Source organism: Rhinopithecus bieti, unplaced genomic scaffold (assembly GCF_001698545.2).
Source record: "Rhinopithecus bieti isolate Rb0 unplaced genomic scaffold, ASM169854v2 scaffold_72455, whole genome shotgun sequence".
NCBI lineage: Eukaryota > Metazoa > Chordata > Mammalia > Primates > Cercopithecidae > Rhinopithecus > Rhinopithecus bieti.
In genome coordinates this window covers 96007-121758 of record NW_016826741.1, presented here as the reverse complement: position 1 = coordinate 121758, position 25752 = coordinate 96007, and the positions used below count along the sequence as shown (strand labels likewise).

General features: G+C 42.7%; 1 protein-coding gene across 2 annotated transcripts in view; it reads right to left on the bottom strand.

Annotated features, from left to right (window-relative positions):
- The window catches only part of SPIDR (scaffold protein involved in DNA repair), a 144112-nt gene that overhangs the window by 26790 nt on the left and 91570 nt on the right, over positions 1–25752 (bottom strand). For both annotated transcript variants that reach the window (XM_017863551.1, XM_017863553.1), the window contains 3 exons: positions 9401–9488; positions 8033–8176; positions 7882–7941 (listed from right to left, as the gene is read on the bottom strand). In XM_017863551.1, coding sequence (XP_017719040.1) covers positions 7882–7941; positions 8033–8176; positions 9401–9488 — 292 coding nt within the window. The remainder of the gene's footprint in view (positions 1–7881; positions 7942–8032; positions 8177–9400; positions 9489–25752) is intronic.

The window sequence follows — 25752 nt, the reverse complement described above, 5'->3', positions numbered from 1 at the left end:
AAAAAAAAAAAAAAAAAAAAAAAAAAAAAAAAAAAATTGGTGAATATTTCAGGAAGGGCAAAGATTTCTGTAAGATTATCTGAGGTTGGAAGTTCTGACAATATCCAAAAATTTTAGATGCTTTTGTAAATACTCTGGATTTGGCCAGTGGTCTCTCTTTCAATCTATTATTATACCAAAATGTTCTAATCTCCTTTGAAATTAACTACAAAATTATCTCTACTATTGGGGTTATGAACAAAGTCAGTAACAATAAAATCATCTGGAAAAAGACATCAGTAACTAATTAAAGCAGTACTACCACTACATTGCTAAAAGTTTATTAAAAATAGATTTCTTCTCTGTCCGGGCAGGGTGGCTCAGGCCTGTAATCCCAGCACTTTGGAAGGCCGAGGCGGGCAGATCACTTGAGGTCAGGAGTTTGAGACCAGCCTGGCCAACATGGTAAAACCCCATCTCCACTAAAAATACAAAAATTAGGCTGGGCGCCGTGGCTTACACCTGTAATGCCAGCACTTTAGGAGGCAGAGGTGGGTGAATCACCTGAGGTCAGGAGTTTGAGACCAGCCTGGCCAACACTGTGAAACCCTGTCTCTACTAAAAATACAAAAAGTAGCCAGCGTGGTGGTGCGTGTCTGTAATTCCAGCTACTTGGGAGGCGGAGACAGGAGAATTGCTTGAACCTGGGAGGTGGAGGTTGCAGTGAGCCAAGGTCGTGCCACTACACTCCAGCCTGGGCGACACAGAGAGACTCCATCTCAAAAAATAAACAAAAATTAGCTGGGTGTAGTGGCAGATGCCTGTAATCCCAGCTACTCGAGAGGCTGAGGTAAGAAAATCTCTTGAACCCGGGAGGCAGAGGTTGCAGTGAGCCAAGATTGCGCCATTGCATTCCAACCTGGGCAACAGAGTGAGACTCTGTCTCAAAATAAATAAATAAATAAATTTAAAAAAAAAAAAAAGTCTTCTTATTCATAATTGCCAAAACCCGGAAGCAACCACGATGTCCTTCAGTAGGTGAATGAATAACTAAACTGAACTACGTGGTACATCCAGACAATGGAACATTTTTCAGTGCTCAAAAGGAAACGGGCTATCTAGCCATGAAAAGTCATATTAAATGTATATTATTAAGTGAAAGAAGTCCATCTGAAAGGCTACAGATTGTAAGATGCCAACTTTATACAACATTCCGAAAAGGCAAAACTATGGAGATGGTAAAAATAAGAATGTTTGCCAGGGATTTGTGGGGAGGGGGAATAAACAGGTGGAGCATAGGTTTTTAGCTCCATATGATACTATGATGGTAGATACATGTCATTACATATTTGTGCAAACCCATAAAATTACACCACCAAGAGTGAACCCTTATGTAAACTGTGGACTCTGGGTGAGTATGATGTGTCAATGCAGGTTGATTAGTTGTAAGCAATGTGCTGCCCTGGTAGGGATGTTGATAATGGGGAGGCTGTGCATGTGTGGGAGTAGAAAGTGTATGGAAAAATCTCTGTGCCTTCCTCTCAATTTTGTTGTGAACCTAAAACTGCTCTAAAAGAAAAAACTCTAATAAAAATATTTATAGCCCTATGTAATCAGGAAAAGTTTGTTTTTTTTTTTTTGAGATGGAGTCTCACTCTGTCGCCTAGGCTGGAGTGTAGTGGCACAATCTCAGCTCACTGCAACCTCCTCCTCCTGGGTTCAAGTGATTCTCCAGCCTCAGCCTCCTGGGCAGCTGGGATTACAGGCACCTGCCATCATGCCCAGCTAATTTTTGTATTTTTGTAGAGATGGGGTTTTATCATAGTGGCCAGGCTGGTCTTGAACTCCTGACCTCAGCTGATCCACCTGCCTCAGCCTCCCAAAGTGCTGGGATTACAAGCATAAGCCACCACGCCCACCCCAGGAGAAGTATTTAAGCATAGATGATATAGACACCTATAATGCTAGTAATTAGGCAAAAATATTACCAATGCAAATTTATCAGGAAAAAATAGATCTCTCCCACAAAAATATGCCCAATTAATTTTTGACAAAGGTGTAACAGCAATTTAATGGAGGAAGGATGATCTATCAACAAATGGTGCTGGAATGAATGGATATCCAAAGGTGAAAAAATTAACCTTGACCTAAACCATGCACCTTATACAAAACCCAACTCCAAATGCATCATGGACTTGGAAGGTAAAGTGTAAAATTAAATTTTCTAGAAAAGAACACAAAAGAATAACTTTGGGACTGATGATAGGCAAAGAGACTTGATTTCTCTTAGACTTGACAACAAAACTGTGATCTGTAAGAGAAAAATTTGGTAAATCTGACTGTATCAAAATTAAAAACTTCTACTATGTTAAAAAATCATTAAAAGGGTGAAAATACAATTTAGAAATCCTGAGAAAATATTTGCAAATCCTGTATCTGACAAAGGTTTTGTATTTAGAAAATAGAAATAACTTTAAAGACTCAACAATAAACCAACAAATAAGCAATCCAATTAGACAATGGGCAAAAGATGTGAACAGGCATTTTACCAAAGAGGACATATGGATGGCAAGTAAAAACATGAAAAGATGTTCAACATTATTAGTCCTTTGGATGAATCTCTAGACAATGCTGTTAGCCAACACCTTATATTTCTTTAATGAATTTTTTTCTGTTTTTAGACAGAGTCTCACTCTGTCACCCAGGCTGGAGTGCAATGGAGCGATCTTGGCTCACTTCAGCCTCTGCCTCTCCTGCCTCAGCCTCCTGAGTAGCTGGGACTACAGGCGTGCACCACCATACCCAGCTAATTTTTTGTAGTTTTAGTAGAGATGGGGTTTCACCATGTTGGATAGGCTGATCTGCAATTCCTGACCTCAGATGATCTACCTGCTTCGGCCTCCCAAAGTGCTGGTATTACAGGTGTGAGCCACAGCACCAGGCCGAAAAAACAATTTAAATAGAGACGGAGCCTCACTATGTTGGCCAAGGTGGTCTCGGGCTCCTGGCCTCAAGTGATCCTCCTGCCTCAGCCTCCCAAAGTGCTGAGATTACAGGTGTGAGCCACTGTGCCTGGCCACTGCTAACACCTTGATTTTAGACTTCTGGCCTCCAGAAGTGTGAGAGAATACATTTCTATTGTTTTAAGCTATCTAGTTTTTGGAACTTTATATGATAATCCTAGGAAACTAATACAGATATATATTGCATGGTTCTAGTTATGGAACAACCATAAAACAACATAATTATGACAGAGAACATGTGAGTGGTTGCCAGGGGTAGGGATGAAAAAACGATCGACGTGGCTATAAAGGGCAACACGGGAATTGGTGGTGATGGCACAGTAGAGGATTCTGACTGCAGTGACGGTGATGCAAGGCTGTACATGTGACAAAACTGCACAGAAGCGCAAGCACACACACAAACACACAGAGTGCACACATGGATGCTGAAACCTGAATGTGCTCCATGGATTGTGCCTGTGTCAGTTTCTTGTTTTTTTTTTTTTTGTTGTTGTTGAGATGGAGTCTCACTTTGTTGCTCAGGCTGGAGTGCAGTAGCGTGATCTCGGCTCACTGCAAACTCTGCCTCCCAGGTTCACGCCATTCTCCTGCCTCGGCCTCCCAAGTAGCTGGGACTACAGGCGCTTGCCACCATGCCCAGCTAATTTTTTTGTATTTTTAGTGGAGACAGGGTTTCCACTAAAAATTAGCCGGGACCATTAGCCAGGATGGTCTCGATCTCCTGACCTTGTGATCTGCCTGCCTTGGCCTCCCAAAGTGCTGGGATTACAGGCGTGAGCCACTGTGCCCAGCTGGTTTTGGTTTTTACTGTGGTTACTGTGGGTGCGGGGTATTAACATGGGGGTGGAGGGGTGCACCAGACCCCCCGGTATATTTCTTTGCAATCTACTGTGAAACTATAATCATTACAAAATAAAAGTTAAATACGAAAACTATCTTTTTCACCTTCATGACTTAGTCTTTAGTGTAATATAAATACAACTGAATCTGGTTCTTTTTTTTTTTTGAGACAAGGTCTTACTCTGTCACCTAGGCTGGAGTGCAGTGGTGCAATCACAGCTCACTGCAGCAAACTCCTGGGCTCACGGGATCCTCCCACATCAGCCTCCCAAGTAGCTGAGATGATAGGCATGCAGCACCATGCCTGGCTAATTTTTTATTTTTTTGTAGAGATGGGGTTGTGCTTTGTTGCCCAGGCTGGTCTGGAACTCCTAGCCTCAAGAGATCCTCTAGCCTCAGCCTCCCAAAGTGCTAGGATGACAGGTGTGAGCCACCACACCTAGTCTAGGTCTGTTTTTATGGCTCGAGTTCCAGCAGTGACTCATGGTGCCATTCTGAAAGTCAACTCTCACTGCCAAGGATGCAGGCCACTGGCTTAACTATGGACTGGCCCCAGGACTCAGCTTATTTCAATTCCTTCTTGAGACAGCTGGTTTCTGGTGATTCTCTTACAAAAGCAGACTACAGGAGACAGAGAATTTCAGTGGATCACGGAACCTGTTCCATTGGGTTCCAAGTCTTTGACTGTTTTGTGGCTGTAGGACCACTGATCCTTAGGCACACATGCCCACTGGAAGTCATGCTCACTGAAAGCTGCACTTGCACTGGTGGGAGCCTGTTTTTTGGATAGGAGGTGATTAACATATCTTCTCTACCTCCCTGAAGGAGGACTCCTTCACAAGGCAAGGTGGATGACCTGCTTCACTCTTGGTCTTTCTTTGCCCCAGAGTTCCCCCTCCAATTGGCTTTGGTGCAAGCATTTTGACACCTGCTTTCTTTATTTTCAACCTCAGTCTCAGCCAGAGGGCCATGGGCAGGAGTGTGAGCTGCAACTGCCACGTGGCTGCTATGAGGACAGCATTCTCCCTGTGGGTGAATGGCACCTTCACAGAGAGCCACCGCCTGGCCCATGACCCAGAAGAGCAGGAATGTGCCAGATGCCAAGGGCATCCCCACACACACTGACCCTTCTCAAGGTGAGCAGAGGAACGTGAAGGCAGTCTTAGGTCTCCTCAGGTTTGGAAAGTATGAGACATAGTACGTGCCCTGCCTCGTCCTTGCTGGGAGCCCTATCCTCCTATCTGCTGAGCTGGACACTGGGGTGCTCACAGGGAGTACCACTGAGGGACTCATGTCAGTCATTCTCTAATTCTTCATGAGAGGCACTGATCAGCTGTCAAATGATGAAAAGGGGAACAGATGAAGAGAAAACAAAGGAAAAAGGGTATTTCAAAACTCCTAAATTCATCCTAGAACAATCCAATATGGTGAGAGAATGTCACACCCATTTGACAGACAAGGACATGAGACAATGCAGTGAAGTACCTGCACAAGCTCAGCCAGCATGTGGTTGGGGGTAGGGGTGTGTTGCGATCCCTGCTCCACCCCCAGGGCTCCAGGTAACTGAAGGATTGTGGAGTCAGGAAGCACCATGGGACACTGGGCTGAGTAAGAGTTAGGAAACCCACGCCAGGCTCCACCAGGGTTTGGTTGTGTGTATCAGAGACAGCAGATACCAGGCCTAGCCTTGGTCTTCTCCACTTGGAATTAAGAACACTGACACTATTGCTGCTGAGATAAAATGATATATACACGAGCATGGTTGGAAAATCTGAAAAATCTCTCACAGAAATTAAAGGTGAAGTATTGATAATAAAAAATAAAGAGCTAAATGTGGTTCATTTATATTCAAAACTCAGCCCTCTGATTTCCTTTCTGTGGGCAACACTCTATGCGCTGGCAAGCACTAGCTAATCCACAGGTTAAGCTCCCGAAACACACACACACTTTCTGCAGAGAAGGAAAGGAAAGGCAATTGACAGTTACTAGCATATCACCTAAAGCACACTCCTTACATATGAAATGTAAAAATTAAATTGAGATAAAGCCTTAAAGTTCTTTCATATGATGATCATATGTATCAGCGCTGTGTTCTTGTGCAGTACCTATGGCATCCTTAGGTAACAAGCTTGCACCCTAATCTGTGGCTGTCAGTAGATGGCCCTCCCTGTCTCCTCTCCCTGACACATAGCACACTGCACATTCAGTACAACCTACAGGATGCCAGGAGACACAAGGGTTGTTTTTTTTTCTGCGTCACAGTTCCTGTGCCCTCCAGCCATGCTCAGCACCTGAAGAACGTGAGCAAACCAAGGCCTGTGGGCTAATCCAGCCCACCCCCTGCTTATGTGTGGCCTGTAAGCTAAGCATGGTTTTTATATTTATTCAAAGTTGTTACATTTTAAATGGTTAAAAAACCATAAGAATATTTTGTGACAAGTAAAAATTAAGTTAAATTCAAATTTTGGTGTCTGTAAATAAAGATTTCTGAAACACAGTCCTGCTCATTCATTTGTGAATGACAACATGGCTGCTTTTGCACTGCAAGGTGAAGCTGAGTAGTTGCTATGAAAACCATACAACCCAAGAAGCCTAAAATATTGACTATCTGGCTCTTTACAGAAACAGTCTGCCCACTACTCCTGATGCAGATGGAAGAGGAGCTGATTTAACATGCTTGTAGTAACAATGATTTAATGATACTCGTATATATGCAACTCATCAAGAACTTGACTAGAAGTTAAGAAACATATTCTTTTAGTCACTCTCTTGTTCTTCCACTGTCTAAGAATGATCAGAGAAATGCAAAGAATTTGTTCAAAATAAATGCACAACAGAAAATAACTCTGGATAACTTAAGCAGAAGAGAAAGGCTCCCAAACCAGGCAGCTGAATTGGGTTGTATGCAAGCATGAATGCTTTGTAGAGATTCATAACAAGCATGTAAGAGGAAATGGCACAAGGTCTGGGTGTGCTTTAGCATATTTCATCAGCAAAAAGAAAAGTGAGGGGTGTGAGTGTCAGATCTTGATAACCAGGCATAGTATGATTAGAAGACAGCCCCTGGTCCACCCCCACCACTGTCCCCTGACTCAAGGTGCACTGGGGCACCTGGCCGAGGTTGCTGGCTGAGGTGCCAGCCTCCTGCCCTCCCTTGAGACTCCTTGCTGGGCAATTCCTGGGTATTCTGGCCTGGCTGGTAGCTGGTGATCCACTGACGGCCCAGGTGAGTGCAGGCATCTGGGGCCTGGTTTGCTCCACTTATACACACCCTCAAGGAGGCAATGTGTGGGGCACTCACTCTCTCCTGCACCATGGCAGATGCACCCAGTGCACATTGCCTATGAGTAGATAAGAGTTTAACAAATAGGATGTTCTCAATCCCTCTTGGATGATTAGATCTACATGGATATTCCTCCATAAGGTAAGGGCCAGCAGAGGTTTCTTGCAGAATGTAGTCCATGCATTCAAACTGGCAAGCAGGTCTCCTTCCCTCCTCTACTCCTAGCTGATTGACAGCAAGCTCCTCTAGGCTGCTGCTCCCTAGAATAGCCCGAGGCCTCATAGGGACCATGGAGGTGGTATGGGAGGGCTTTCAGTTTCGAAGGCTCTAAAAGTTCCCAGAAGTAGCTGAGCTTAATCCTGAGATTACCATTTCCACCCCATAAATGAAGTTTCTGCATCTCTTTCCTTTCTTCAACCTGCCTAAGTGTCAGGAAAGAATGAAAATTACTGGGTTGAGAAGCTTTGGGGACAGGGTTGTACCTGGGTGTCTTATACCCCAGTGCTTAGCACAGTGGCTGGTAGTCTGCACCTGTAAAAGGAATGGATTTACTACCACTTCAGTATATGGGGCATACTTAACTGGACTTTAAAAACACTCTTCTGTTTTGGCAATCTATTAATTTCCAAAGGAGACTGCCCTTTAACAAACCTCTAACACCGTGTGTGTGTGTGTGTGTGTGTGTGTGAGAGAGAGAGAGAGAGAGAGGCTGAGAGATTGAGAGACAGAGACTGAGAGATTGAGACAGATTATTACCTGTGGTCTTTGGTAAATCACCCTGGCATAGAAACTGCAACGGGTACCAAGATTATTCATCTGGAAAGGAATTAGAAAAGGTTGGCAGCATTACACAAAGCACACAGACACAGCTAATATCTAAATAACTTGTTAGAAACAAAAACATTACCTGGATAATGTCTCTTAAGCAGCGGGCAACTGGAGGCTGGTAAAGCTTATAAATGGGGTCTCCGTCAATTATATCAATTTGTCCCAGATTTGGATGAGCTGTGAGGATGTAACATAAGGCTGGAGGAGGCAGATGAGTTTTTATCTGTTTACATGAGGCAAAAGCAGAAGGTGAATGTATTGTTAAAAGACTCAAGCACATGATTAAAATCTCCTCTTTAATATATACATACTCGCTTACAGATGCATCCTCTCTCTGGAATGCTATACAAGGAATGGATTGCATTGTTTACTTCTGGGACCAAGTATAAGAACTTCCATACTTATGAACCTATTAATTCAAGATTTCATTTTAGAAATCTTTCAGGTTATACTGAAAATATCATCTAGAAATTACTTCCCCTTAAGTAATCTAGAAATGGCTTTTGTTTTTTGAGACAGAGTTTTGCTCTTGTTGGCTGGATTGCAATGGCGCCATCTCGGCTCACTGCAACCTCCGCCTCCTGGGTTCAAGTGATTCTTCTGCCTCAGCCTCCTGGGTAGCTGGGATTGCAGCCATGTGCCACAATGCCCAGCTAATTCTGTATTTTTAGTAGAGACGGGGTTTCTCCATGTTGGTCAGGCTGGTCTCGAACTCTCGACCACAGGTGATCCGCCCGGCTCGGCCTCCCAAATGCTGGGATTACAGGCGTGAGCCACCGTGTGTTTTGACAACTACTATGCTGTTTGGCACAGTACAGGGTCATAGACTTAGCACTACTAAGAAGTCAGCCACAACCTAAGGAAGACAGCCTCAGTTGTTTTGGGAGCTCTGGCCCAAAGCAGCAGCTGGTTAACCTGCTGGAAAAGGTTCAGGAGGGAGAGGAGGGAACACTTTTCATCCATTTTGCTTCTTCTGAGACACTATCATAGACAAGCAGTGCAATGGAAGTTCCTGGCTACCCAGGACGTTGTACGAATGTCTACGGATTGTATTGAGTTCCTGCTCCAATTGGTAACTGAGTGTTGGTTCTATGAGTGACTAGAAGTTCGTGGGAAAAATTCTGTATGTTTGCTTTAGTATGAGGCTGAGACCCCAGTTGCTCCAACAGTATTTAAGGGTTGTGGTTTACGCATTCATCATAAGTTAACTTCAAGAAAATGTTGTGCAGCACAGTAGGGAAGGCAGCCAGAGCTTGGTCTCCAGGGACCTGAATCCCAATCCTGGCTCATATTCATATGTCACCACAAAGGAACTGGCTGCACAGGGGCTCCTTGTTGCCACTGGAGTGGGGGACATAGACCATGTGGGTGGCAGTGATGATGCCTGGCTTGGCATCTGGCATGGAGTAGTCTGGAACTGGGGAAGTTTTTCCAGTGCCAGGCTTACCTCTTCACAGGGCTGGTCACGGCCAGGTGTTTTCAGAGGTATCGCTGGGGGCCATAGGGTGTCAATCAAACTAAAAATCCCTGCTGTCCTGGAACAAGGAAAGTTAACAGTATTCATCATCAGACATCCCTTACTGAGTACTAGGCCAGTGAGCTAGTAGAATGCTTAACAGCCTCTAATGCCTAAGGCCATGGGACTACAATTCGAGATGTGTGGCAATTCAGATGGAGAAGAAAGAAGGCACACAGACAGATGGACAGACACTGTGGGAAACCAACTGCACAACAGGAACTTGTTCACTAAATTAGGATCCATCCACACAGTGAAATATTATACAGTCACTGAAATGGTTACAAAGAAAATATTTATGGACATGGAAACACGTTTGTGATACCCTGCTAAGAAAAAAGCAGGCAACAAATTAACTCTCTCACTCTGTGTGTGTGTGTGTGTGTGTATGTGTATCTATGCATGCATCTATATATATATTAAGCCAAAGGAAAAGACTGAAGCCTATAAGAATGTTTTTAGTGGTTATCTGAGTAGAGTTTGGAGGTGATATTTACTTTCTTCCCTTGGATTGGGTATTTTGTATATTTTCCCCAAACAGATATGTATTACATGTAAGAAAAGTTATCTGAGTTGGGTGTGGTGGCTCATGCCTATATCCCAGCACTTTGGGAGGCTGAGGCGGATGGCTCACCTGAGGTCAGCAGTTCGGGACCAGCCTGGCCAACATGGTGAAACCCTGTCTCTACTAAAAATACAAAAATTAGCCAGGCATGGTGGCAGATGCCTGTAATCCCAGCTACTCGGGAGGCTGAGGCAGGAGAATCTCTTGAACCTGGTAGGTGGAGGTTGCAGTGAGCCGAGATCACGTCATTGCACTACAGCTGGGCAACAAGAGCCAAATTCCATCACACACACAAAAAAGAAAAGTTATCTGAAGTAAAATATATAGAAGGACACAAAAGGACAACACTGTTATGATTTCAGTTATATGGTTCTCACCTTAGATCTGACTGCACTTCCGAGACCTGGCTCTAACCTTTACCTGAGCCCCTTGTTAACAGAGATGGGAAACAGCAGGGCCCCTGGAGTCAAGAAACTTGACTTGCTTAAGCTCTGCCTTTCATACACTGTGAGACCTTGAGAAAATGCTTGGATCTTACATCAGCCCTTCTGGGAAACTGGGGGTTGCTGCTGGCATTATTGCAAGGAGTAAAGGAAGTAAAGAACATATGTGCAGCACCTACTAGGGTTTCTATACTCAGAGTGAGTATCCAACACATTAGCCACTTGATATTACTATAGTTACCAGTATTGTCATTGCTAAAGCCATAAACTTTTATGGTTTTTTGCTCAAAAATCTGCCCAGTTTAAGACAGAATTTTAATCCTAGTGTTACTCTGTGAAGAAACCGAGTAAAATTAGGGTATGATAAAAGATGAGTGTAAAAAAAGGTCTTTATACAGTATAGAAAAATAAACAACCCTTTCCAGATAGTGAAAGAGTGCTTATCAATTTTCCTAAAATTTTGGAGTTTCCCAAGAAGTGTTCTGTGAAGTGTAACCCATGAGAACAGAACTCCCTGCCTGTTGCTGTGTGGTGTATCTGTGGCTGGCAGGACCCTCACACACTACAGTGGGACTGGACATGGCAGAGTGCCTGGAGAGCCTCGTGTAAAAGGCACCTGTGGCATACTGTTCTAAACTAAAGCCTCTCCCATTTATAACCATGAAACCCTTTTTGGTGTAATCACTAACAATGTCCTGAGAAACTAGTGTTCCCTTGGAATTCTCTTTGAGAAATGCTGTTCGAGAAGCACACAGCCATAGGAAAGTTCTATTTGAATTTAATGACTTTTATTTAGAGGATGGTACCAGCTAATTAAAAAAGTTTAGATATATTATACATTTATATTTAATGCACGATGCTTAGCTGAAGAATGGCTATGAGTTAAATAAAATGCTTAGTCTCATAAAAAATCAGCTTCTCCACTGTTTTAAAACTATTTTAAAATAGATAATGGTTTGGATGGCCACTGTTGCCTTGTGAAGCAGAGTTGTCTGGGGCCAGCTAACACATTCAAGTGACTCCCGCTTCTGTTGGGCATAGACTTGGTGCAGAAACTCACTTTTGGCACAGTTAAAAAGTGTATTGTTCCTCCCACTGCAATTCATTCTTTACTATTCATTTGGTTACACAGGAAACATTCTTTTAAAAAAGTGATCCTTTAAAAATATGTTTAAGAAACAAACAGTCTGACAGGGGAGTGGCTACCATAAGTCTGTCTTTTCAAAATTAATAAACATTTTATTTAAAAGTTTAAAATGTAAAGTAAATGTTTAATTAGAGAAAAAGGGGACATACAGATTAATTCATTATGCTTATGATTTGATAACATCATTATGTTGGAATAAATTTCTTGGGGTATACCTTAATTTATAGATTGGATAAAATGAGTCTGTAGACAAATTTTGGTCATTAATCTGTGACAACAAAAGTTTGTCGAGCAGACAAGGAGAGAAGCAGGGCCAGCTGTCCTACCCACCAGGTCCCCAGTTTGGCAGGCTCTGCAGCGGTCAGCAGCTCTCCCGGCAGCTCCCACAAGACTCCCAGAGAGCATGGGTGGAGGTCAACTCAGCTACCCATTACTGAAGGGAGAGCCATGTTTCCCATCACACTCAGTCACAGTTCATCTGACCTCTACAAATCAGCTGTACTTGAAGAGCAGCAAGAAGAGGGCTGGGGAGTGGTGCAGAACATGCGAAGGAAGGTGACAGCATGGCACATGGCACAGGCAGGGAACGGGGACAGCCTGGGAGCCTCCTCTGTGCACTCACTTGGGGGCTGCGGCAGACCCATCTGCATGCACAGGCTGTAGAACACGCAGCTGCTCCTGGAGGCGGGAGGAGGGAGGTAGGAGGCCTGGCGGGACCCAATAAGAGCTTTCCTAAAGTCACGCTCAGGAACCTGAAAGACTTTCAGCGCTATGTTTTATTATAATAACCAGTGTACTTTTAAGTGGAAAGATATCAAGATCTATACACATGTTAAAATTATATCTACCAAGTTATACTTAAAATGGTTGAAATTGTAAATTTTATAGTATGTTATTTTACCATAATGAAAATTATATTTAACAGAAAAATAAATACTAAGTGTTTTTTTTTTTTTTTTTTTTTCTTTTTAACAGGGTCTCTTGCTCTGTAATCCAGGCTGGAGTGGCACAATCATGGCTCACGGAGGCCAACCCTAAGACTGTTTTCGAGTCTTCCACATTCTTTAAAGCAAGGCCACCCTGACATGTGACTAGTCACTGAAGTGTAACAGGCACTTTCTAAGAACATGTTCTCACTTATAAAAAAGCCCTTGGAGACACCCCTCAAGAGAGACAGAGTAAGGATGGGGGCACCACATCATTTACATCTCATGAGGGCCCCATGGAGAGGCTGAGACTCAGCTGTACTGGAGATGACCGGCACGCAGAAGGGGGTCCTGCCAACTCACGTCCTCCAGGGCTGAGCCTGCACACTCCAACCCCATGACACTGCGGGTGATATGCATTTGCTCAGAAGAATGCTGGCCACAGACTTGGATAGAGAGGATACTGTCCACCTTCTACAGTGGAAATTCAAAATCTCCCTCAGCTTCATCTTCCTCCCTTGTAGGATTCTGTGATTCTCTAATTCCTAGTGCTGCTGCTGTCCCTCGCTCACATGTGCCTCTGTTTGAGGAGGAAAGACGGTTCCAAAGTCTCCAGTGTTAGGTGTGGGTGGTGAAGCAGACACCTTTCTATGCGAGCATGGCAGCATGGGGCGCTAGAAACAGTCAGCCATCTGCGATCAGTGCCTTCTGCAGGATGACAGGTGAGTTTGCCTGACTGAAGACTTTTTGTGTTACAAAGTGCTCTCTGGTGCAAAACAGAATTGCACCTGAATATTTCCTATCTATTTGTAATGAAAAATTTACAAACAGCCACTAACTTTAGTTTTAAAAACATTTTCAAATTTGTTGTTTTAGTAATTACCAGATCCTTGAGAGAGAAAAAAATACTCTAAACATTATAAAGGATTAGGAATAAACAGATGGAGATATTTACATGAAGCAAAGTTAACTTATTTCTTAGAATAAAAAAAAAAATCAATTTTCTTGCCTGAATTCTGTTGTTGTTAACATATTTTGGAAGCTGTCAAAATCTAAGTAGAAAACAAACCACAAAGGAAGAGAACCAACTTGAGACCATCTTTAGAAAAAATTTACAAATTCAGTTCAAGAGTCAGAAGTGATGTCAAAGGACAGATGTTTCTCCTGAGTAAACTAGAGCCAAGGTTTCCCATCCTGCGACAAGAAAGGTGCATGGAAATGAGTAAGCTACACAGGTGCAGATAACTTTAACTGGGTACCTCCATTTCCTGAATTCCTAAAAAGGCAGCCCCAGTATCACGCATGAGCTCAGAAGTGAGGATGGGGCAAGTCCTGGGGCAATGGAAATCGTCTGCAGACCAAGAAGAGAGTGGGAGTGGCACCACGCCCAAGAGAAGTCTAAGAAATACACAACAGAGGAAGGAAGCAGAGTTCTCGCCTCACTGCCATGGAAACAGTGCTAAATTTACATATTTCTACACACATTTTATGGATATTTTGGTGTGGCAAATGATCTACTTCCTCTGGCCTCATTATAGCTGGTATTAATTATCTTGACTGGTAGATGACAAATGTCATTTGGAAAACCAACCATCCAAAGTAAAGGTAACCAAGATTTCCATACTTCAGTCCACCAGAAGAAAGTAAATATGGAAAATCTTGTTTGCGCACCGGAACATTAGCTGATATTATCAATTTGCTTACCTATTCTCTAAGTTATTTCAGGGGTTATTTTTTCCATCTGATACTGTCTCATCCAGCTAACTCTCAAATCTTCACAGGGCAATTTAAAACTGCCTGAACCACTTTATTTTGGGTGTGGATAGAGTGGAATTTGCTTTAGGAGATTTAAGCCACAATGGTGCTGTGGACAACAGAAAACGGAAAGATAACAAGGAAGCACCTGGCCCATGATGGACTCATCCTCACAGAGCTTGGAATCTTTTTTTTTTAACCAAGCAAGTATTTTGGGTATAAAATGTTCTTACAATTTGTCATGTTGCTGCTAATTTCTCTGTACCTGTCACTGTTATAGAACTCATACCTCTCCAAGAGAGTTCATTTGGATAGTGGAATACTTTAGACCAGTCATTCTTAAAGTGGGGTCTGGGGGTCGCTGGAGGTTCCGAGAGCCTTTCAGGCAGCCTACAAGGCCAAAACTGTTTTCTGCCAAGCCTTTATTTTTCTTTCTCACTTCCATTCTCTCATGAGTGTACAGTGGTATTTTCTAGAGGCCCATGATGTGTGATATTACAACAGATTGAAGGCAGAGCACAGATGATAATCCATCATCTCCTGTTCAACCAGTGACGAGACCTGCAAAATACAGGGCAATGCAACTCTCATCGCTAAATATTTGTTTTTGTGTTTTAGGAAATATTTTTCATAAAAAATGTTATTTAGGTCATCATATAATGGGTTGATTATAGATGCTTTTAGGTAAATCAATGTGTTAAATCTTTTTCAGTTTTAATTTCTAATAAGGTAAACACTGAGTAACATATTTTTTTAAAAAAACCTCTTTGGGCCCTCATTACTTTTTTATATTACACACACACACACACACACACACACACACACACACCAAATACATATATTTTTTGGAGATAGAGTCTTGCTCTGTCACCCAGGCTGGAGTGCAGTGGTGTGACCTCCTGGGCTCAAGCAATCCTCTAGCCTTAGCCTCCCAAGTAGCTAGGACTACAGGTGTGTACCACTATTCCTAGCTAATTTTTTAAATTTTTCGTACAGATGGGGTTTCACTATGTTTCTCAGACTGGTCTCAAATGTTTGGCCTCAAGTGATCCTCCTGCCTTGGCCTCCCAAAGTGCTAGGATTATAGGTGTGAGCCATCATGACTGGCCAGCCCTCATTCATTTTTATTTGTTTCTTTCCTCCCCGCTTGTCTTTTACATGCTCCTGTTCTTTAGATTGTCTCCCCTCTCTGACTGTCTCCCTTTCCTCCCCAATGCTGGCCACACACTACACATCTTCCCCGACACAGCAGGGTCTCTACATGCCACAGACAACAGACTTCAGACATATCTGGTAGGCTGTATTTTAAGATATAATCTCAATGCAGTCTAAGAAACAATTTCCTATTTGCTGATGAATCATTATTAATAGCGTCCAATAAACTTAGATAGGAGTCCTATTTTGAGTTGCAAAGGTAACTTCCCATTCATTGTAAAATTAGGTCAATGCACCTGCGTTATTTATAAAGAATGTAACACTTCCTATAACTCCATTCTTTCCTGTGGCTCCACGCTCAACATAAAAATAGTAGTTTTAGGAGCAGGCCAACCTGCAGTGTTGAGAAAGACCTATGGAGACTCTGAGGAAGTCTCTCTGGACCGGAAAGGAGCTCTTCATGTGGCTCCTGGGGCTAGGGCCAGCCTCCCACACTCCCACCCTGGAGGTCCACCTCTGAGAAGGGCTCTTGGCACTGCTGTGGCTCCCACTACATGAATGTCACATCGGTGCCAAAGAGAACAGCAAAGGCCGAGCAGTCTTGAAGAGGCAATTCCTGTAACAATCACTGTTGGGTTTTGTACAAGGGCATAGGTGAGAAGAGGCAGAGAAGTCACCCCTGATGCCACTCCGAGGTGCCTCTGCCCCACCTCACCCTCTGTTCCGGGGCTGGTCACCTCCAAGATCCTCTAGTTTAGTTAGTGCTGCCTGTTTTGTGTCCTCACGAGAATGTGAACCTCCTGAGGGCAGGCTCTGTGTATCTGTTCTCTGTGGAATCCCAGTGCCTAGATGAGTCTGGTTCCTGGGAGGTGCATAACACTGGCATGGCATGAGGCCATGAATCTGGCACGCTAGCTAGCAGGGCCGGCAAGACTCTTCAATCCCACCAGCCAGTACTGCACAGTGAGGACACATGGCATTTCAGCAATGCCAGCACCTGCCACATATCACAAGCGTCCTTCAATGCTTCAGTCTGAGAACTTTTCATGAGCCCTGATTTCTTCTGTAAGAAACCCATGGCTTCTGATAAATTTCTTTAACCTAAATTCCCTTGTTCATTTCATTCATTTAATATTAAACTCTAGGCTAGTTGGAGATACAGTTTAGGTATATAATTAAGAAGTAAAAATAATGCCTTCCAGAAGACAGCTTATCTCCTTTTATGTCACCCTTATATACACAAAAAACAACCCTGAGTGAATTAAACTTTTGCCTCGATACTGAAATGGATTTCCTCCAACAAGGTTTGTTCTGTTAGGCAGACAGCAACAAATAGCTCAAGAGATCATGAACAAACTGGCAGGAGCCATGGAAACCTTGAGACTCTAACAAGATTAGATTTGCAGTGATTAAAATGTACCATTAGGCTGGTGGGATGTTAAAATGAGGCCATCACTCTGGAAAACTGTGTGGCAGCAATCCAGCCATTCATCTCCTTGCTGTCTATCCAAGAGAACTGGAACTTACATCCACACAGAAACTTGCATATGAATGTTCGCGGCAGGATTAATCAAGATACCCAGAAAGCAGAAACAACCCAAATGTCCATCAACTGTTGAATGGATAAATTCGATGTATCTATGTCATGAAATATTCAACCAGAAAAAGAATGAAATTCTGGCCGGGTGCGGTGGCTCACACCTATAATCCCAGCGCTTTGGGAGGATGAGGCAGGTGGGTCACTAGAGGTCAGGAGTTCGAATTAGCTGGACGTGGTGGTGTGCACCTGTAATCCCAACTACTCTGGAGGCTGAGGCAGGAAAATCGCTTGAACCCAGGAGGTAGAGGTCGCAGTGAGCCGAGATGGCACCATTGCACTCCAGCCTGGGCAACAAGCGAGAAACTCGGTCTCAAAGAAAAAAAAAAAGGAAATTCTGATACACGTTACATCATGGATGGACCTTAAAAACATTCTGCTAAAGTGAAAGACACCAGACACCAAAGGTCACATCTGTATGGTTCCACTGACAGAAAACGTCCAGAACAGGCAAATCCACAGAGATGGAAAGTAGAGGAGTGGCTGCCAGGGGAGGGGAAGTGCAGAGCTCCTATTGAAGGTACTAGGTTTCTGTCTGAGGTGATGAAAATGTGCCAGAATTAGGGTGCTGGTTGCACAACTTTGTGAGTAAAATAAAAACCAATGAATCGTACATTTTAAAAAGGGTAAATTTTAGGATATGTAAATTATGTCTCAGTCAAGCTGTTATTTAAAAAGTGTTATTAAGACAGGGGCCTCTAATCAGGAGACCACTAAACCTAACCTGAAATACATCCATTGCTATACTTTCTTCACCTCTGCTTAATGATTTTGCTACAAATATTATCTTTCTTCTCTTTCCTTAAAGCCCCCACTCAAACTAATCTCAAAGTTTCCAGGAAATGAAAAGCTGGGGACTTCTGCAATAAAAGAGTAGTCCTGTTATCTTCACTGGAAAGCTGACACAGAGTCCAGGAGCAGCACAGGGCTGGGAGTGAACCCAGTGGCTTCAGCACTCTACTTTTGGAGTGGCTGCACTTCCTTTTCCTAAGTCAAGCTAGTGGAACATTAGTTCCATGTAACCCCTGGTGTGCCTGTTGGCCCTGCTAAGCCACAGGAGCGGGTCTTGAGCACCAGACAAGACAGCCCTGCACTGTGGCTCTTCAGAGGACAGAGACAGTACCTGTGCTGGGCCCAGGGTTTGTGGCAGCACAGGAGAACATGGCTTAGAATACAAAGAAAAATATTTCCTTGGGTTTCCACATCTATACAAAACTGTGGCCACGTGAATTTCATACTTAAACCCTCTTCTATGACATAAGATATTGTGGAACAGTAAAATGCACACTATAAGGCAGTATTTCAGTAATACTTCTGGTGTGTCCTGGAGCAGCCCTTCAATCACCGTGGTGGGACAGCCAGGAAGGGAATCTGATCAGGCATTCTGACTCCAGAGATATATCTCTGCTAAGAATATCCTATGAATACCGTATAGATGTGGGAACTTAGAAACATTTCCAAAGCAAGTTCACTGAATTTCAGAAAGATAATTTTCTTTTCTTTTTTTTTCTTTCTTTCCTTCTCTCTCTCCCCCCCCCCCCCCCCCCCCCCTTCTTTTCTTTTCTTTTCTTTTATTGAGATGGAGTCTTGCTCTGTTGCCCAGGCTGCAGTGCAGTGGTGCAATCTTGGCTCACCGCAACCTCCGCCTCCCAGGTTTAAGTGATTCTTGTGTCTCGGGCTCCTAGTAGCTGGGATTACAGGAGTGCACTACCACAAAGGGCTAATTTTTGTATTTTTAGTAGAGATGGGGTTTTGCCATGTTGCTCAGGATGGATTCAAACTCCTGACCTCAAGCAATCTGCTCTCCTCGGCCTCCAAAAGTGCTGGGATTACAGGCATGAGCCACTGCACCCGGCCAGCAAGATATTTTTCAGATTGTAGCTAGCTGGAGAAACCGAAAGAAGGAAATTAAAACACACATCTGAAATTAAGCCCTTTGCATGATTCCTTTGAATCTCTGCTTAAATTTATATAATTATATAAGATAACTTTGTAACTCTGGAATGTCTCACATTTTACAGGACATCTGCTAGTTTTTTTTTATTTTTTGAGACAGAATCTCGTCTTGTCACCCAGGCTGGAGTGCAATGGTGCGATCTTGGCTCACTGCAACCTCCGCCTCCTAGGTTCAAGTGATTGTCCTGCCTCAGCGTCCAAAGTAGCTGCAACTACAGGCATGTGCCACGATGCCTGGCTAATTTTGTATTTTAGTAGAGATGGAGTTTCTCCATGTTGGCAAGGCTGGTCTTGAACTTTTGGCCTCAAGTGATGTGCCCGTCTCAGTCTCCCAAAGTGCTGGGATTCCAGGCGTGAGCCACCGTGCCCAGCCTGCTAGTTATATTTAAAATGTCTTTTGTTAAAGACAGGGCATTAAAATAATATATATATGTTATATATATATGTAATATAAAACTAATAATACATATNTTTTTATTTTTTGAGACAGAATCTCGTCTTGTCACCCAGGCTGGAGTGCAATGGTGCGATCTTGGCTCACTGCAACCTCCGCCTCCTAGGTTCAAGTGATTGTCCTGCCTCAGCGTCCAAAGTAGCTGCAACTACAGGCATGTGCCACGATGCCTGGCTAATTTTTGTATTTTTAGTAGAGATGGAGTTTCTCCATGTTGGCAAGGCTGGTCTTGAACTTTTGGCCTCAAGTGATGTGCCCGTCTCAGTCTCCCAAAGTGCTGGGATTCCAGGCGTGAGCCACCGTGCCCAGCCTGCTAGTTATATTTAAAAATGTCTTTTGTTAAAGACAGGGCATTAAAAATAATATATATATGTTATATATATATGTAATATAAAACTAATAATACATATAAAGAAAAAAATTCCTCCCAATCAACTCTTGACTCAAGATTGGGGACATAAAATTATTAAGTAGTATAATTTAGAAACTTTGTAAAAACAATGTTCTTTACACACTTCTACTTCATCAGGAAATTACACACACACACACTCAACTTCACAGGAAATGAAGAGCTCCTGAAACACGTTGCTATCTGCAACTCTGCAAATAGTTCTCTCTTCTGTCCTGGTGGTATTATTCCAAAAGCCTCACATGATCCACATGCTCACCAGCGTGGAGGTGGAAAAACCCACACTTCCACACAAAATCTGTCAACCCATATCTCTTATAGACACGTAAGTTTTTTTTTTAACCAAATATTACAAGTGTGCTCTGATACTTAACAAAAACCCTTGTCTCCTTACAATTCATCCTATTATCTTAAATTCACACATCATGTAGCTTCCCCTCGTAATGCTTCAAAGACTGAAACTGTGAGTCCTATTAAAATAATTTACATTGACGTGCCAAATAATGAAGAGGAAAACAACAAAATATCCTTTATGGAGCAACCAGGCTTCAACCTCATCAGTAAGCAGCCTGCAGTGTGCCACGGCCGGCATTGGAGTGTGCTTCATCAGAGCTCCCACGCCACCCCCAGTCACAGAGAGTTGCGGAGGGGAAGGGACTGTGGCTTATGTCACAGTCAGACATCTGGTGTGGACTCTGTTCCGATGCCTCCCCAGCAAGGTGCCCAGTACCATGAAGCTACACTATGCTTCAAGTTGCCAGAATGGATGCAGAATTTGCTTGGGAGCCATGTGAAAGTGAGCTTTAACCCGACTTTCCTACTTTCCAGTTGTATGGCACAGGGTAAAATCTTTATTCCTGATGAGCTTTAAGCTCCTCATCTGTGAAGTGGGTAAAATAATGTCTGCTTCTGAGACTTATGTTGAAGATCATACAAAACAGGCCTAACTGGCCTACGATAAATGGTAGCTCTTGACTTTTACACTTCACTGTTTCCCTTGGTGCTCAAGTTAATCTCATTTTACCTGAAGGAGACACAGACCCATAGCCTCTGCTGGGAGTGTTCTGGTTAAAGGTAACCCAACCAACCCGGGAGAGCTATGGGTCCAGAAGCCATTTCAAAGACACTTAATGCCTCCTGGGGCCCTGCCTGTGGGTCATGAAAACAAGTCCAGTTACATACTCTGTTCAGGCAGTCCCACTTTGGGAATGCTATCTGCTGCCCCTTCAAAAATCGGTACTTCTGCTGATAAAAGGACAAGCCACCTACATACAACACATAAATTATATACAACCAATGAAGGACTACTACTCAAAATATATAAAGCTCAAAACCCCCAAAGAAAAATAAACAAAAGACTTGAACAGCACTTCATCAAAGTGGAAACACAAATAGCAATACACAGCAAAAGGCTCTCAGCCTCAGCAGTAATCAGGAGCTGGAATTTAAACCACAGTGAATTCCACTACAGACCTACCAGGCTGAACAAAATGCAGTTGGGAAAAAAGATAACGAGGACACCTAAGTGTACCAAATAATGGAGCAGGAGCTCTACTATGCTAACAGGAATGGAGGCTGAATTCCGCTTCTGGAAGACAGTTTAGCATTATCCATTGAAGGTTAGGAACACCCCACCCCCACGACGTGCACACCTGTGCCCTAGGGGATACACAGCAGGGACTCCTGACCCTGCCAGCAGTGACCGGAAATGCCTAGAACAACTGCATGAAGAAAGAGATTGTGGTAAATGCATAAAATGGAATGAAAATGAATAAACCGGAGCTACCTGCAATAGACAGATGAATGTTACAAGGTTTATTGGTTTAACACTATGTTGTCTCCAGTCCTCCTCTGTAAGGGGCCCCCACACCAGGGTCCTTTTGTGTGCATCTGGGGCCGTGGCATCTCTAGTGAGCAAAAAAAGCAAAACACAAAGAATGTGCAAGCATGATGCTGTTTCCATAAAGTTCAAAAACAGGTAAACCTATACGCGCACACATACATACTTTTTTTTTTTGATAGCCAGGTCTTAATCTGTCACTCAGTGATTCTCCCACCTCAGCCTCCCAAGTAGCTAGGACTACAAGTGTGCACCATCAAACTCGGCTAGTTTTTTATTTTTTATTTTTATTTGTTTAGAATGAATTCTTTTTAAAAAAAATGTTTGTGGGTACAAAGCAGAGAATCAGGAGGGTTCTTCTGTTTTCCCTAGAGTAGTTTTTTATTTTTTATAGAGATAAGGCCTATGATGCCCAGGCTGGTCTCGAACTCCTGGCCTCAAGTGATCCTCCTGTCTTGGCCTCCTGAAGTGCTGAAATTACAGGCGTGAGCCACCGTGCCCAACCTAAATATATTTTTTAAAGATGTATAAAAAGTAGTATAACTGCAAAGAAACACATGGAAGAAATTTCAGAAGTGTGAAGATATTTAGGATTGGGGTGGGGGCAGCAGGTGGCTTTTGGATACCCGCCATGTTTATTGAATTACAGTGGTGGGTTTGTGAGTGAGCTTTATTTATTCACTTATTATTTGTTACAATCTACAATTATGCCATCTTTCATATGCTTGTTATATTTCACAGTAAAGAAGGTTAAAATATAAGCTCAATAAATAAAGGAGATACAGACAGAGATACACAAGGAAGTGTGTTGCAGCACTGCTTTGAAGTGTTAAAACCAGAAACAACCTGAGTATCTATCAAAGGAGGGGCATCCTGATGAAATTAAGTGAAAAAGGCAAACCGTATCTTTTTGTTTATAGATACGTCTACATTCATGGAGAAAGATGTGAAAGATTACTTACTGTGGTAAATATCCAGTGGGTAAAAGATAAAAGAGAGATTATTAAATTGTTGTTATAATTTATGTTAGTTATGTGAACAACAACAAACAACAAAAGCAGTGGCTATATTACTATTGCATTTACGGATCATATTGAAAGTCCTAATCTGAGGCCTTTTACAAATGTATGGTCCAGATTCAACGGCTTCATCACAACCCACCCCGTTGTTGGTGTCTTGAGAAAGAGAAGTAAATTATCTTGCTTTCATTTAACAGTAATGAAAACTAAAAGTAATGATATTAAAAGTAATGGCAAAAACCGCAATTACTTTTGCACTAACCTTTTTTAACAGCTGATAATTTTTGTTAATAAGTATCTAAGTAAACGGCAAAAAAAAAAGAACACTAACTAAACCAAAAGCAGACAGTGTAATTATTTACTATGAATTTAATACTCTTCCTGGTTACTCAAGACAATCCTAGTATAGTTTATTGCTGTTGTTTAACAAAAACAGTGGAAAATACCAAGAATCTAAATTAATATCAACATCACTGACAAGAAATAATCAGATTTTTGTTTTGAGGGCCAGGGGTTATAACTATAAAACAAACAAGAAATTTATAGAAATGAATTCTCCTAAAACTGGAAGTAATTAAATGTCAGCTGTAGTACCGAAAATCAGACTTTGGAATTTGGCGGACCTGTCTTGAGACCCAGCTCACATACAGGGATCCAAATTACTTAATGTCAGTGAACTTCAGGGTCTTATCTAAAAAATAAATACCATGATCTAATTTATTACCTAGTTTGAAGGTAAAACAAAAAAAATAGAGTGACTCTAGCAAAACTCAAGCTTTCTTTCCACTTTCAGCATCCCATATTAACAGAGAGATTTTCTTGGTAAATTATAAAGATTTAAGTGTTTTTTCCAAAATTCAAATCTGTAAGATTTTCCAATTTTGAGAATTCAGCTAATAATAGCATATTTAAAGTAAGTATTTGGAGTTTTTATTTGAGATTAACAGGAACATTTCTATTCTGCTTCTGAATCATACTGCTACCCAGTGTCCCCATGATAGCAACTACTGCCGCAAGCTATTAACCCGAGAGGAAGAAAGAACGACAACTATGGAATATGTGAAATGTTTTTATGAGCAATTAATCCACAACAGATGCTTTCAGACTATGCTGCTGGACTCCTAAGGAGCTGGGTGGGGAGCCATGGTGGCCCAACTCATCCACCTTCCAGAACAAACAACTTCACATACTTTGTTTTGTAAGCTTCTCCTTCCCCTTCCCTTCTTCTCTCCTCCTCCCTTCCTTCCCTCCCTCCCTTTCCTTGTGTATAGACAGGTCTCGAGATGTTACCTAGGCTGGCCTTGAACTCCTGTGCCCAAGTGATCCTCTTGCCTTGGTCTCCCAAAGTGCTAGGATTACAGGTATGAGCCATCGTGCCTGAACACATTTATATTAAAGAAAAACAGGCCAGGCGCGGTGGCTCAAGCCTGTAATCCCAGCACTTTGGGAGGCCGAGACAGGCGGATCACTAGGTCGGGAGATCAAGACCCTCCTGGCTAACACGGTGAAACCCTGTCTCTACTAAAAAATACAAAAAACTAGCCCGGCAAGGTGGCGGGCGCCTGTAGCCCCAGCTACTCGGGAGGCTGAGGCAGGAGAATGGCTTAAACCCGGGAGGCGGAGCTTGCAGTGAGCTGAGATCCGGCCACTGCACTCCAGCCTGGGCGACAGAGCGAGATTCCGTCTCAAAAAAAAAAAAAAAAGAAAAGAAAAACAGGGCCAGGTGTGGTGGCTCACACCTGTTATCCCAGCACTTTGGGAGGCTGAAGTTGGCAGATCACGAGGTCAAGAGATCAAGACCATACTGGCCAACATGGTGAAACCCCGTTTCTAATAAAAATACAAAAATTAGCTGAGCGTGGTGGTGCGCACCTGTAGTCCCAGATATTCCGGAGGCTGAGGCAGGAGAATCGCTTGAACCCGGGAGGTGGAGGTTGCAGTGAGCAGAGATAAAAAAAACAAAACAAAACAAAACAACAAAAAAACAAAAACCGAAAGTCTTAAAACCACTGGCCTCCATCACTGCACTCCAGCCTGGGCAACAAAGTGAGACTCTGTCTCAAAAAAATAAAGAAAATAAAATCACTGACCTCCTACTGGTAGATGATTATGATTTCTGTGGTAGGAAGGCCAGTGAGGGGAAGGGTGGGGGAAATATTTTTAAGAGAAGAAATGATTAAAAAAAGAATAAAACAAAACCCTGCCCATTTACTGAATTCTAGACTTACTGTGCTACAAGGTAAGTTAACTAGTTAAATTACTAACCTGGAGGGATAAGTGCTGTCATATCAGCTGACCTTCCATTTGTTTTTGTTTTGTTTTGTTTCTTTTTTTGAGACAGAGTTTTGCTCTTGTTGCCCAGGTTGGAGTGCAATGGTGAGATCTTGGCTCACTGCAACCTCTGCCTCCAGAGTTCAAGCGATTCTCCTGCCTCACTTTCCCAAGTAGCTGGGATTACAGGTGCCTGCCACCAAGCCCGGCTAATTTTTTGTATTTTCAGTAGAGACGGGGTTTCACCATGTTGGCCAGGCTGGTCTTCAATCTTTGACCTCAGGTGATCCACCTGCCTCGGTCTCTCAAAGCGCTGGGATTATAGGCATGAGCCAGTGCATATGGCCCATTTGGTTTCTTTTATCCCCGTTTTAAACTAAATCTCTCTGTACAAATCCCACTGGCTTCATTATCTATTCTTTCCCATTATTGGGTTATTGACAATGCCTAGCAATGTCCAACTGGATGATTTATATTCTTCCTTGGGAAAAACATGGAATACTTTCAAACTGTATCATTTTTCTAAATTACTTCTGATTTCTTTCTTCCACCCATTTTGTTTGTAAAACAAGACAACAAAGTCTTGGGTCAGTGCTGGCTGGATTTCTACTTTTCAGTTAAGCAGAAAGAAAAGTCTGAGGAAGAAGGGAAAAGCAACTTCTTACATGCTAGTTTACACTGCACAAGGTACTTCTATGAATGTGATCTCATTAAATTCTCCTAACAACTTTCGGAAGTAGATTTAT